At 35.9% G+C, this 15452-nt stretch overlaps 1 protein-coding gene across 19 annotated transcripts in view; it reads right to left on the bottom strand.

The window, feature by feature from the left end:
- The window catches only part of DLG2 (discs large MAGUK scaffold protein 2), a 997608-nt gene that overhangs the window by 297685 nt on the left and 684471 nt on the right, over positions 1-15452 (bottom strand). For all 19 annotated transcript variants that reach the window (XM_017819622.1, XM_017819624.1, XM_017819626.1 and 16 more), the window contains one exon: positions 12048-12217. In XM_017819622.1, the coding sequence (XP_017675111.1) occupies positions 12048-12217 (170 nt within the window). The remainder of the gene's footprint in view (positions 1-12047; positions 12218-15452) is intronic.

Consider the following 15452-nt stretch of genomic DNA (forward strand, 5'->3'; position numbering starts at 1 on the left):
ACCTCACTACTGCCAAAAGAGACAACTCTGACCTGCTTCCTGCCTTTGGTCATCTTTTCCCACTGCCTGCCTTGTATTAGCCATGAAAATTTTCTAGCCAAATGGCAAATTGAAAATGGCATGAAGACCAAATCAAATTAATCTGAATCACAGACCAGGTGTATATTGACCAGCATCTACAGAGATGGCAGCAGTAAGAGTCAGCAGATGAGGATGCTATTGGGCTCACATATCCCCTTTGCTGACAGCACGGTTCTGTACATGGCACCTTATGACAGAACTGTGACTCCTATGGAGAGCAGTGCAAGGTTATATCACTGCTGCTCTGCAAACTCAATTTGGAGGGTGTAGCCAGAAGGAAAGATGCAGGGAAAGGAGCAAGTAGCTGAAGTGAGTAGGATAGAAATGTCTATTTAGACTAGTAATGCACTTGAACAAAAGTCAATAAAAATACACCTTCAGAGCATGAGCCCTACTGGCAGGAAAGAAAAAAATAAAACTGCTCTCCTAAGCTAAAGAGAGAGAAGTCAACAATTCAATATTTCTTCAAATTTTGCTTTACAAGATACACTGCTGCTATGAACCTTTCCTGGCTAGAAATCAAATATCAAGTCTCACCCTTTCAAGAGAAGCACGAGGCTTCAGAACATTGGATTCAACCACCTTGGTGTGCATTGTGAGAATGTCTAACCGAGAGCACAGTTACACATGCAGGTTGAAAGCAGGGGGAACACAAATTATCTCTACTGTCCAAATTTTCTCTACCGTTCAAATTTTTAAGGCAATTACTCTCATTATCACAAATATACTCTTATTTATTTATTATGTATTTATTTCAGCTGCATCTCCTGTTAAAAATTCCATTTTCCATTAATATGCAACTGATAACCAACCAGCTCTCTAATGTTTTCACTTTGAGAAGTATCTGGAAATGGGATGAACATGGTAGCCCTTGATTTCACTGGTGTAAAACCAAGAGAAGTTGTTTCCCTGACTGCGTCCTCTCTTCATTAGACAATTTCACAAAATCTTGAAGGCTTTTTTCCCCTTTCACTCAATGTTCACGCACTTAAATTTCACTTGACCTTATTTAATTCCTGATTCTATACAAATTCAGACATAACTTTTGGGCAAAGAAAAAAATAACAGGCCATGGTTCCTCTGCAATGCCAAGAGACAGGCAGGCAGTTACATAAACCTGGAATGACTGCAGTGAGAAGAACCAGAGAGTATGCTATTGTTTTTCCACTATATATTAACTGGGGCTCAAATCCTGAAACATGGTTCGCTTTCCATGCACAAAGTACACCAGCTGTTTCAGGTGTAGGAACCAAATTTATGCTGACAGTCGATCATAGTTTGCCAGTCACTAACAAATAGTACCTATGTCATTTTCTGCACAAATTACTGTAATTACTGGCAGCAGCACAAGTTTCACCTCCTAATAATGCAAATGAAAAGCATTTGTTCGTGTAGATGTGCACACCAAGATCCACCTTAGTTATTACTTTTTGATGTTAATTTTTTTAAGTCTTTGTACTATGTTAAGCTTTGTTTTTCCTGCCATTTTTCTGATTAATTTTTGAAATCTACAGACTTGACACAGGAGAAAACTATGCCAATTCAGGAAGACATGCTATTTCCTTTCCATAACATTAGGTGATATATCTTTAAGTACAGCTGGGTCACTGCTTTCTAAGTTCAATGACTCTTCTAGAAAAATATTTAATAATTTGTCACCAATAAAATGGAGACAGAAGGAGCAGTCTGTCAGTTTGGGATCTGTTTAACAACCATATATGTCAGGCACAGACTCATCAGTTTTTTTTATTCATCTTCCATCTGACGAGGGGAATTTAACATTTATCTTCTTATCCCTATTACAAAGCTGAACAGAAATGCTTTATTGAAAAGCTCTCTGCCAATTATGTTTAAACTTGAAAACACAAAATGAAATCAAATTTTGTCTTGTAGCCTCTTATCTATTTGCAATCAGCCCATAAATAATCTGTCATTCATTCATTTATTTCCTTCTTAAAAAAACAGAGAAATCACGGCACAAATGTACAAGTAATTTTGCTTTTTTATGTAAGGCAATTTACAGAGCTCCGATCTTAAAAGTTTACAGGTATATAAATGATACAGAGAAAGAGAAGAGATGGTGCTTATTGAACAGAAGAAATAAGAAGACACTCTGAAAATGGATTCATGAGTCATTGCCCTTTGACTCTTTTTGTCACCCTGAAACTGTAATTTGGTCCTTTAGTTCAGTCTACTGATAATTCTGTCTTACGGCACTTTAGGAAACAAAGCGAAATGAAAATGTTTTATTTGCTGGTGAGAAGCACCTTATACTCTCACAGAGTAAAATGGCTAAAATCAGACACCTGTGCCTTTCTAAGAAAGATGAGGACAGACTTTTTAGTAGGGCCTGCAGTGACAGGACAAGGAGTAATGGTTTTAAACTAAAAGAGGGTAGATTTAAAATAAACATAAGGAAGAAAATTTTTATGATGCGGATGGTGAAACACTGACACAGGTTGCCCAGAGGTAGTGGATGCCCCGTCCCAGGAAAAATTCACGATCAAATTAGATGGGGCTCTGAACAACCTGATCTAGTTGAAGATGTTCTTACTCACTGCAGGAGGGTTGGGACTAGATGACATTTAAAGCTCTCTTCCAACTCAATATGATGCTATGACTTCTCAGAAATTATGCTAAATATTTGCTAAGGGAATTGTACTCTATTATACATAAATAGAAAGATAATATGAACCCATATTTGAAACAGAAATACAGATTTTTTTTCAGACTGGTCCCAGACTATGAAAGATTTTCTAAGAGCTTGTGTTTAGCAAAATTGAGACAGAATATAATACTTAAATGCAATTATTCAAGCCTGAGTTACACTACAGATATTCTTTAAGTAAGAGTTTCCCTGGTATTTTTTATCAGGGATCTTAATGAGATATAGTATAACACAAGACTCTGCAATTAGTCCCTCAAGGGGTTCCACCTAGAAGGAGTGTTAACATGTGATAACACCCTTTGGTGAAGAACCAGCCACCCATCTGAACAAATTGCTCCTAAGGAGCATGATCTTGGCTTGAGCAGCAGAAAAGTTGAAATCACTTTGAAAAGAGAAATACAGATTAAGACTGCAGATTATCTGTTCTAATATTCATTAATATCTTCACATGAGTAGAAGTTTCTTTTCCAAAATGTTTTATCCCTCCTTGCCAAAATTAAAGTAAAATAGACAGAAAATGAAAAATATTCAATTACTGCTAAGGACAGACAAAGAAAATGTTTAGATTTTTTTTTTTTGTCTGAAAGATACACTCTTTATTTCTGCAGGTGCAGGATTTAAATAGCCCTATGCCTACTGTTTGTCTTCATACTGCAGTGAAATGAGAAAATTATGTTATGGCCACTGAATCTGGGGACTGGAAGAAACTCAGTGGATCATTTGTCTTCTCAATCTCAGGCAGGACCAACTATAGTTGCATCATGCCTAACAAATGGCTGTCGGGCACACCCTGGTATTTCCCATGCTACAGATCTGATGTCCTGCCTGGTAATCTATCACATCGCAATCCTCACTTCTCCTAAATCCAGTACAAATCTTCCTCGTTATTTGTCTATAAATTTTGTTTCATACCCTCCCAAAGGAGCACAAAGAGCAAACTCACTCTTCAAAGACATGCTGCAAGGCAAGAAGATTGTTGTTAGGTGCCCATAAAATGCTCCCCTCTCCCCTCCCCCGCCCCCCCCTTAGTCTTTGGTATTTCAGATAAATGACTTCACATCACTCATTTATTCATAGTAGGATAGGTTTTCTAAATGTCTGATCATTTTTACTGCTTTCCCCTGGAGTCCCTCCAACTAGCATACACCGTTCTTGAAGTGAAAAGCTCAAAGCTTTACTTCTGAAGGATGAAAGGAATGCTCCTGTGTCTTATAAACCATACCTCAATTTATAAAACTCAGTATAGTATTTGAATGTTTCATCACAGCAGGATGCATAACAGACAAGATGTTACAGCTAACAAAGATCTAGATATTCTTCTACAGGATCCTTTTCCCAACAGTTTTCTGTTAACTGTTTAGCAGATTATGTGGTTATTTCTGCTGAAAGCACCTTGCAGTTGTCCCTGCTGAATTACATCTTTGTTTTTTCAGACCATTTTCAGTGTTAAACCCTCCCAGCATATGGAGTTATCTGAGAAAAATGTGGAAGAGTTGCAAAAGACAAGTATGACCTCTTCTGGTAATTGTTACTCTTCAATCATTTTCTAGATGCTTATAATTGATTTCCTACTCGTTCCAATATTCATCTGGGGTTCTGAAAGTAAACTGATGTCTTTATAGTCCCTTGGCTCCTTCAGTGAAGATGAGTTTTGTGCTTACTCTTTCCAGTTTTTCACCTTACCTTCTCCACATAGGTGTCCAAAGCCAACCATTGTCAGCACTCACATTTCATCAGACAAATTATGGTGGTCTGTGATCAGGACCATCAGGACCCACAAGTGTATGAATATCTAACTTCTTTAAATGCTGCCAGACCTATTGCTTCTTATGAGGCTGAGGTCTTGTCCTCTTTGTTTATGGTTTTAATTGCGATAGCAACCTTACCAGAGATGACCTTTCTGTGAAAACTGATGCTAGCAAACAGGTAGGCACTTTTCATACCTTGTCTTGAAAGGACTTATAATCTCAACGTTTCTCTGTAACTACAAAGTATACCTCTAAAACTACAACCCTGCAATACAGAGGGGATCTGATTTGCTATAATAGTTATTTAAAAGTATAATTTAGAAATAACTTTCAGAAATTTATAAATTAGACACATCTGATCTACAGACTACGGATAAGATTTACCCCTGGCCTACCATTTACACTCAGTTCATTTGTCAATTACAGTACGTAAAATGTAAATGTGCCTACAATAAACAACTTTACTAAATTATTTACTGCAATTTTATGTTTTCTTATTTCCATTCTCTCTGTTGGAGTGGATAATATGTCTTTCTATTAATTTCACAAGACATCTTACAAATCTTCTGCACAAGAAACAAAACAAAAAAAACCCCAAAATACAGTTTTAAGAAAGAAAACTGTTATGTCCTTATTTGCAACTATCACTTTCCAAAATAAACACATTCAGCATGTATTGAGGATATTGTTCTTTTTGCTTATGGAACATATCTTTTATCATATCCTAAAGACTTTTTGTGTCATTAAACCCTTTTTTACATCTCATACAGCTCTAGGATCTTGCTTTGCAACTGTTTCTAACCAATAATGATAGCACAATTTTTTTTCCTAAGGAATCCAAGAACAGGTTTTTTATTTGTTCATATAAATTACGACTCAAAATTCAGAAGCTGGTATCCCAGATAATGAACATAGAGCTTCATGCTTTAGGAATATTTTGGATATACTATCTCGTGTTTAAAGTTTCATGTAGGTTCCCTCCACAGATTTTTCAAGCTTTCAGAGTTGCATTTTTTCTCAGAAATTAGCCACTAAAGATACAAGCATTAAGCTATTCTTTGCCTTTCTCACATAACGACAGCTAAAATCTGCCCTGGAGGAGGTCACTAATTCTTTTCATCTACCAAGCACACCAAATGTTTTATGTTGAGAAAAATATATCAACTTGTCATTGGCCCAAGTGGCAGAATCTCTGAATGAAAAAACCTTAATTGAGTCTCTGCAAGCAAAGAAAAAGAAGTGATGCTCTCTCATAAATCAGTGGTTTTACTGCTCACTCAAAAGAAGAAGAGTTAAAGAACAGCTGTCTATGTGTTAGGGAGCACAAGCCTTTGGCACAGCAAGACTATACTTTGCTTCTGGAAGAAGCTTGATCTCATTTGGTCTGCAATACAGGAACCTATGCTACATGTCAAAAATCAGCTGCCCTTCGTACACATCTCTGATGCAACACATGCAGTACCAGAAGGGTGGAGTCCCAGAGCCTGGACTTGGTCTCATATCTTATGACAGCACAATTAGAAAGTATAGTCACCTGCAAGACTCTGTGTTTCATGTCAAACAGCAAAAGATCTTCCACCTAAACTCTAAAAAATAGCTGTCATTTCTAGGAATACTAATATAGTGTTTAAAGAAACTAAACAAACAACACTCCCCCTCAACTGATGAAGGAAAAGCAGTTTTTCAAAGCTCTTGGATCAAAGTTCTAAAATAACAAATAGCAAGTTAAAGCTAAAAGACTATAGGGAACTTTCTTTTTGACAAGTGCAGTATTTCTTTTGTTTCATTAAGGATAACTAGAGATTTATCTAGAATTTGGAATACTGAAAGCAAAATGAGGATGACAGACCCACAGAAAGGACTAGGATATAGTACTGGAAATAGTCAGATGAATGACTACTTGCGATTAATCACTTTGATGTCCAGCTACTGACTAAGCCAGCTATTCCCTTCAGATGTTCAGAGGTGCTTTAATGTAACTCTTTCCTTTTTTTTTTTTTCCTCCAGCTAGTGGAAATGAAAGTAAAATATCGAAAATCTAGAATATTGTTTTAAAATAGCCTGCAGTGATATTTAATTTACAATATCACTTGAATCTTTAAAGCTTCACCCAGCTTTGTGTCTTCACTATGATTAAAATCTGTAATGCCTTTTTCAGAAGATTTAAAATGCTGACTGTCTGCCTGTGCTTAGGATTACAAGAAAAAAAAGACAAGAAAAGAAGAAAAATGAAGAGCTACAGCTCCCCAAGCTATAAAAATTTAATTAAATACAATTTATTCTTTTAAAGGTGCTTTTCATGGCAACGCAATATTTTCCTCATGAGTGTTGTCTTCTAGACAACAGATTTCTTGAGAAAGATCTGGACATCTAAAAACTATCAAGAAGACAGAACGTGCTACACAGATAATTAACTGAACAATAAAAGATGTAACCACTGCTCTGTAATTTCACTTGACTAATTTGCACATTTGGCTTTATATTCAAAAAAGGATGAAGCTCTCCAAAAAAGGAAACATGGGGACTTTCAGACTACTCAGGTGCAAACAACAGATGTTGTGTCAATGAATGTATTCCACACAGGAGACTAAAGCCTTAATATATCTTCTGTTGCATCAGGATGTCACAACAGGCTCCTGCAATAGCTGTCATATAACTGTTTATTTATTAAAGTGATGAAAGATCAGGCAGAATAATTCTTTAAAATTTACCTGAGAAATTTAAAACAAGGATCAGATAGGTAGTGAAAAAAGGCCAGTACAACTGCCACTCCCTAGGAAATTCTCACTGCTCCACTAAGAAAATGGAAAAAAGATGTTGGCCTCCTGTCTACAGGAAGACTTCTTTCCGCACTCAGCCCAGTATTTGCACATCATTAGCAAATGATGCCATTGTCCTTTCTCATCTTTTGATTTATTGTGTATCTGGAAATACTGATGAGACAATTAACACTCTGCTGCACTGTCTGCTGCATCTCCTTCCTCTCTTATGTTGATCTGATGAAAACAGCTATGGGAAACATAATGAAAGAGATCTTCTCTAACTCCCCTTTTAACTCTTACACAGCAATCTGGAATGTGGAGGGAAAGGATGAAACTATTCTCTGACACAGAATTTCCAATCTAAAGAAATAAAAGAGTACAAAGGCATCCTATAATGATAAAATTACGAGACTTACTGTATTACATTTAGTCAAGAGAAAACTTTAGAATTGAAAAAGAAGTTGGCCAAGATCTATTGCGAATTTTCCTAACACTTGTCATAGTGTTAGGAAAAAAAGTGACCCAAAAAAAAAGGCAGCACTTAGCGGTGGAGACAAGTTCTTGGGATTTTTAAAAATTACATAGAGAAAAAGGAAGCAGTGTCAAATAGAATCCCAACGCACACACATCACAGTTTTTCATACAAGCACAAGACAAAAAATGTTCCAAGAAACTTTCCAGCAGTGCGCTGGAGATCATTGTGTAACGGGGAAATACATTTAGCAAGCAAGTTCCTTTGAAGCATTTCCACAAGGACTGGATAAATCAAATACAGAATTTTTAAATGATCTGCTTTATTGTCACCCAGAAGGACGCCATATGAGCCAAAGCTGGAGATGCATCCATTACTTATCCAACAGCTAAGCACAGAAATTAAAAGCCCTTTCTCTCTATATGAGTAGAGGAAGTGAACAGAAACAAATAAACATCATTCTCCCCTCAAATTCCCAGAGAAAAGTTACAGAATTAATCCCACTAAAGTGACAAGAAAAGTATGGGGGGAATCTAGTAAGACATGCTAACAGCTCTCGATTCTCGGCAAAAATCATAGAACTAACTTTGACCACAGCAAAAGGATCAACACTTTATGACAGAATGCTAAAAACTAAGGTAACACCGGTATACCATATTTCTTGTTTCTATTCAGAGATGGTGAAACTATCTAGGCAACTGGATAATAATAGAATATTCCAACCTAATTCAGAAAGGACAAGCACAGAGGATTTTGTCAGTTGAAACGTCAATGATCTACATAGCTCTAAAGCTGATTGAATTTAGTCAGACGTGACAATAATGTCATAGCACCCTCTTCTGCCATTTAACTCCAGTTGTAACAAACAAGATGACAGATTCCTTTCTCCACTGAAAACAAAAAGCAACCAGCCAAAGCTTATCTTTCTTGAAACAAAATCTCCAGCTAGTTGGCATCCAAGCCTACCTGCACATCCCTTTCCCTGTGCTGCTGCCTTTGCTCTACTGCATCCACAGTTCATTAAGATGAAGTGTATTCTGCTGAAGCTGCCTCATCAGTTAAATATTGCTGAAGCAATTTAGTAATGATCTTAATGCATAGTGCTGGATTTTTATAGCCATCTCAATTGGCTATTAAAATACAGCACTGCACTTTGAAATTGCTACTGCACCACTTCAGAAATAGTTAGCATGATGGAGCCACAGAAAGCACTGTTCATTTCAGTGGAAACCTCACACTTTGTGAATGATTTCTGGAAAATGATGCTTAAAATCTACTATGAGATTAGATGTTCGTTTTGGATACAAACAAGGGATTCTTAAGAGCTAAATGGTTTCAAGGGAAAAACAAAAAAACCCCACGTATATAAAATTGCTGCACAATCTTCCAAGTCATGTTATTTATTTCTTTACTGCTAATGGAAAAAGGCAGTTAAATACTGAGGAAAATCATAGTTATGAAAATAAAAGACTTAAACAAGTAATACCCTGCAGCTCACAGGACAGCTCCAGTTTTAGGTGAGAAAACCAGCCAGAAGGAACACTTTTGAATTCAATTTGAAATTGTTGAAAAATCCTTGTTGATTTGGAAAATAGTTTCTTTAATGATTGACTATTAATCTCCAAAGACAGTTGAATTGATCTGATGTGACAACAATTCGATTCCACCACCTCCTGCCGTTTAGTTGCAACTCTAACAAAAACTGTGACAGATTTACATTCTTTCTCCACTAAAGACAAAAAGACTGTAGCCAAAGTCTGATACACTAGAGGAGCCACTCTAATAACAATAACTACTATTTTGTGAAATTCTATACAAGCACTACTTCAAAAATGGAAGGAACCACTTTACAGAATGAATGTTTTTTTAAGAAATACTTCACGTGTAGTAATTTATAAAGATGAGATAATGAGTCTATAGTGACCAAAGGCAGATAATACATTTAATATTTTATTTATACCGTAAAGCAGAATATGATAATAGCAGCTGTATGCAAATATCATCACTTAAATTAAAGAAGAATGTCCTCAGTCTGCAAAATATGAAGGTGCAGACATAACCTATCAAATCTTCCCCATCAGGCACTGGCAATACAAATGTGTCAAAATATTGTTGAAAAACAGCAAAGCCTTTAATAGCACTATCATGGAACTTTCTAATTTTATGAGTTCCAAGAGAATACAATTTTCATGCGATAAACTATTAGATACTCACATATTCCTACATTAGACAATCCTAGCCTGCAGAGAAGTCACGCTTTTTAGTGATGTTAACTTATAAATGATGGCTTTGTGTGGCAGTGGATTTGCCAGAGCTTTGAGTCACTATCTTAAAATTGGAAAATTATGTATTAGTGCTTGATGGAGCCCTTTCTGCTAATTGGATGAAATGTGAGTCCCTTCAAGCAAAGACATTTAACAAAAAATGGTAATTTACTTTCAATCGTGGTGGTTTTCTATTTATACCTGTAGTAAGTGATAGTGTTACAGTAATACGAAGTGAAGCACTTAAATTTGAGTTGACAACTGAAATAGTTTGTTAAATCTAGGTTTGAGAAAGTTTGCCTACTTCCTCATTTTATACAGCTCTCTTTTTTTATGTTGCCCCATTTTTCTCCGTTTTAGGGTTAGGGTTAGGGTTAGAGTTAGATCAGGATTCACAATAAATCTCACAGTACAAAAGAGAACACTGAAAAACAGAAGTAAATTCACAGTTGGTAAGATCATAAGTCTGAAATTCTTAAAAGACCATAAGAAAGGGTTTTAGGTACTGTCCATACTGTGAAAAAACAATTTTGTTTAAAACACTTTGGACCTAACAAAACATTTTTTTAGCATGAAATAAAAAATGTTTGGAAGGTTACAAGTGATCATAAATTAAGAAATTATCTGCCTAACTTGCCATAAAAACCCCTATTCCCACATGCTACAGATTGCTAGGCTGTATTTAGTGCCTCTTAAATTAGAGAAAATAGACCACTAAAGTAGTAGAAGTGATAGCTATATCAATAAAAAAATATGTATCATGACCAGTCTGAAGCAAGCACTTGCAAGCAGTTTTCAAACAGTAAGATCTGAAAGCAGCAGTTGCAAGATTTTTTAAATAAAAACAACTCTCTGTTCTGCTATTTTGAATTGAACACTTTTTTTTAGTAGACATTTTGAAATATACATAATTCTACTCTACTTTTTTGACTATTTCAGTTGTCACTGCAAGCTGGGATACTATCTAGGCAACAGAACACAAGATTTTTCCAAGTCATCAATCCAAACTAAAATATGTCTACTTCTGTGAAAAAGAATTATGAACCTCTCGGAAGCTACAGACAGTAATGGACTAGAGAACATTTCAGGAACAATTCAAGATAAATCTACAGTGAAATCATACCTTATACTGACGGTTAAAATCTCTGCCTCTTCTCAAGAAAATTGCATAACTAATCAGAGGGTTAAAAAATACACTACTTAAATATACGGATTCTTAGTGTAGTAAGAAAGCTTCATTACCAGCCAGTGACTTTATTCAGTGTCATCAAGAATAAAAACAAATAGTTGTGTGAAAAGGAGATCTACCATGTGCTGCAGAGCCGCTTCAGTCCGGCACAGAAAACAATAAAATGGAAACTCTGGAACTGGTTATGCCCAATGACTTCATCTAACATTTAGACAGATATATATAACTCTCAAAATAAATGAACATTATGCCCTCTATATTAACCCCATTTTATTTTTGAGTAGTTTATTGAGATGTCCTGTTTAGGAGCTTGATTAAAAAGAAAATTAAGATAAGGAGAATAGCCATCCAGAGGGAGATACAAAATTGGGCTGAACAGGGCTTAAGAGACACATTAATACCCAATTTAGAGCTCCAAAATATAATAACACTTCAAATGGATTAAAAGTTTTGATATGGCCCCAATTCTGAGAGCAGAAACAGAAGAGAAAAAAGTGTCCCCAGATATTTTTTGTTAAGTGCCCAAAGCTGGATGGGGTGAACCTGATGAGAATGTATTACTGGCTGAATTCATTTGGAATGAACAAAAATCATGCTTACAAAAAAGTGACATAGCTGCTACTCTGTCCAGAGCCTTTCCAGTTAAAATGCAGTGAACAACAGGGGAGCCAACATCAAATGAAGCAACTCCTTGAACTCCTTTATATTTCAGGAAGAGACATGTAACCATGTATTCAAATTCTACCAGCCAAAATTAACTGCATTTCAGTATTTGAGAGGTCAACAAGATCAGGTGCAATTTAAGCTACAAGAGATGTTAAGCATCAAGTTTGAAATGGATGTCTTTTCATTTTCTTAATTACCTTTTGGTCCTTTGAACAACTTGATCTCTACCACGGTCTCCAGTATAGGTCTTCTTCGACGAACATACAATCGTACTATGGAGCCAGCCTCTTTTAGGGCCTCTACAGCTTTGCTGTGTGAGACTTCAGACACGTCGACCTCGTTCACTCGCAAGATGCAATCGTTGACCCTACAAGAAAAACAAATATACTCAATGCTTCAGCCGTTACTTTGGACAGAACAGAGTTTTGTCGGTAGTGCTGTAAAATGAAGAATACTTCATTGGGAAATCTACCAGACTTAATGCAATATGCTTCATAAGCAATGAGACAGAAATAGAACACTTAGTCCTTCCAAAAAACATCCCTGATTCAAACTGAATCACTCACACTTACCATCCTCCTTCATAAATTGGGGTTAGATCCACTAGAGTGATAGAAATGAGTAATAAACAACTTGTCTTTACAGACTTCATTGAAACAGTTTTTACTAAACAATATAATTGATTTAAAACACTCATGCTTGCATGTTATTACCACTGCGGTTGCTCTTAAGGAAATCTCATGGTTTAATACAAAGAATTCCATGTTGTCAAAGTAAAAATGCTGTCCTACAAAAAGCAGACACTTTAAAAGAGAATGCTTCATGCTAAGTAATTTAAGTTTCATTCTTTATGTTTCTGACGCTGACTGAAGGTTACAAGACCTGCTGTATGGTAATAGCTTTTTTTTTTTTTCACAGACTACTAGTAAAATTCCCTCATAGCCTTACTTTGAGCATTTACTACATTGTCTGAAGATGAACATATAATCATCCTCAAAATGTCCTGGTTAGATGGAGTTGTGTTCTCCTTATCTGACAAATTTGTCCTAGTTGGAAAGGAAATCTAAAACTTGAGAGCAGTAAAATCTATCTCTAAAGCAGCAGGCTAATGACTTATCTACTGAGTCATCTTTTCTGTGCAAAGAGAGCAAGTGAGAAGAGCAAATTCCAAAGAATTAGATGAATTGAAACTCTATTGTTCTTGTGCAGTACATTTATTGTGAGATGCCTCCAAGTATTTTGGGTACAGAAGAAAAAGGCATGTGTAAATGAATGTGTTGTTCTGCATGTCTGAAAGGACAATCAGTGAAGCAAATATGGGCTGCTAAAAGTATTCCATTTACGCTACATTTCTATATAAAAAAATCAACTATTGAATGTCACTCTTTAAAACCAAAGAATACTTGAACTGGTTAGCACATGGAGGGAGAATGAAGCTTTACCAAAAGTTTATCAGCACTCTTGAGAATTTAGGATGGATTTTTGTCATGTTCTATTTAAAACAAAACCAAATCAAAACAATAAAAAGACCACAATTATTTGAAACTGGTCAAACTTGGAAAGGACACAAAATTGATGCTTCCCTTCTAAGAGAAACTACTATATTGCTAAGTTTCCAATTTTCATTCCCTGGTTGGGTTTGGTGGTTTCTCCCAATGCCAGAAGTACTAATTTTCCAAATGTTTAATTGTGAGGTTTGTCTTTCAAACTAATAAGCACTCTAACATAAATTGCTTTTTTTCTTGTAAATAAATTATGAGTACATTCTTCATGTATTCATACCTGCTTTCCACTCAGAAAGATCATTTAAGAAGTAATATTACTATATATCTGATTCTTTTCATTGGATGGTTATGAAGATGAAAAGATGGTAAAAGATTATAAAAACACTAAAAAGGAGGATTAAGTTTATTTTGATTTCATATACTCTGTGTCCTGTATTGATAAATTGTAATATTAGTAGATAACTCTTTCTACTTAAAATCTCTCACAAATGCTCTGGTGATAGCCCCTGTTAAAGGAAAAAGAATGACTTTTGGAGAACTAAATAAACAACATAAATTTACTTGCCAAAATCAGTGAGACACACATCTCCATTTACTGAACAACACAGACCCTTTGGAAAAGGACATTTACACTCCCAACAGAAGTCTTGCCTTATATTCTTCTTTGAAACAGTAAGACTACCTTAAAAAAAAAATAAACAAAAAGCAAAACCCAAAACCGAACAAACTACTACCCAAATAATAAAACAAAAAAACCCCAAACCACAGATTAATACTTCCAGTGTAGGATGAATGCAGGAGTTAGAGAATACAAAGCTGATCCAGTGGTAGATACACTTTCACACAAAGTTTGACTGAAGAGCTGAAGCACCTCTGCTATAGAGACAGGCTGAGAGAGTTGGGGTTGTTCAGCCTGGTGAAGGCTCCAGGGAGAGCTTAGAGTAGCCTTCAATACCTAAAGAGGCTAAAGGAGACTTGTGTCTCCTCTCTGGAGTCTGTACAAGGGCAGGTAGTAACAGGACAAGGGGGGATGACTTTAAACTGAAAAAGGGTAAGTTTAGATCAGATATTAGAAAGAAATTCTTCACCATGAGCGTGGTGAGGCACTGGCACAGGTTGTCTAGAGAAGCTGTAGGTGTCCAATTCCTGGAAATGCTTAAGGCCAGGTTGCATGGGGCTTTGAGCAACCTGGTCTAGCGAAAGGTGTCACTGACTGTGGCAGGGAATGCTGAACTAGGTGATCTTTAAGATCCCTTCCAGTCCAAACCAATCTACGTTGCTATGATTCTATATCCTTCCACACATGTAGGGGGGTTTTTTTCTCCCTCATAAAAAGATGAGTTTTTTTGTTTTAATAAATAAATACAATACTAAAGAGCATACATATACCTACCTATAGAGTTCTGAGGGTTTTAAAGAACACCATGTTTGTACAGCATGCTGACCCAGTATTAGATCAAGAGAATACAGTGATCTCAGAGGTCTACAAATATTCTTTGAGAATATTCAGCCTTCTAAAATGCAGGTCAGTGGTGCAATGAAAATAAATAACTTCGGCTGGTGAGACGACTCTAACCTTAACCATCATAACTAAATTATTATGTGATTATTACTAATCTAGAAACAACTGAATATTTTTTTAAAATTAGAAACAAAGTGCATGTGGAAGATAAAAACAAATCATTATTCACTGAAAAGGAGACAACTTCAGAAAAGAGAGTAAAATGAAAGATGAAGAAATATCTCAACACAAAGACTATGATGTCATATTTTTCTTCTTAAATCTATGCAGAAGGTTTGCATGGAAAATAGCATAGTTATTATTATCTAAAGCCAGAAGTCTGTGACCATGGGCTTAGGATACTTTTTCCTTCCATTTCACAGTACAGTTCCTACTCTGTCAGAACTCTGCTCTTTTAGTGAACTTTAAATGCTGCAACAACATAAACATAAAATAATAATAGCAAAAGAAGTCAGTAAATCCAGTTTAAGAAAATTCTTACTTAGTGATAAAATTATTCTTCTGCCCTTGCAAACAGCTCTCCACTGTATTTTCCTGGCTTTATATTCATATGGTAAAACTTTATTTCAGTGTTT

Source organism: Lepidothrix coronata, unplaced genomic scaffold, assembly GCF_001604755.1.
Source record: "Lepidothrix coronata isolate B3197 unplaced genomic scaffold, Lepidothrix_coronata-1.0 Scaffold76, whole genome shotgun sequence".
In the NCBI taxonomy this organism is placed as follows: domain Eukaryota; kingdom Metazoa; phylum Chordata; class Aves; order Passeriformes; family Pipridae; genus Lepidothrix; species Lepidothrix coronata.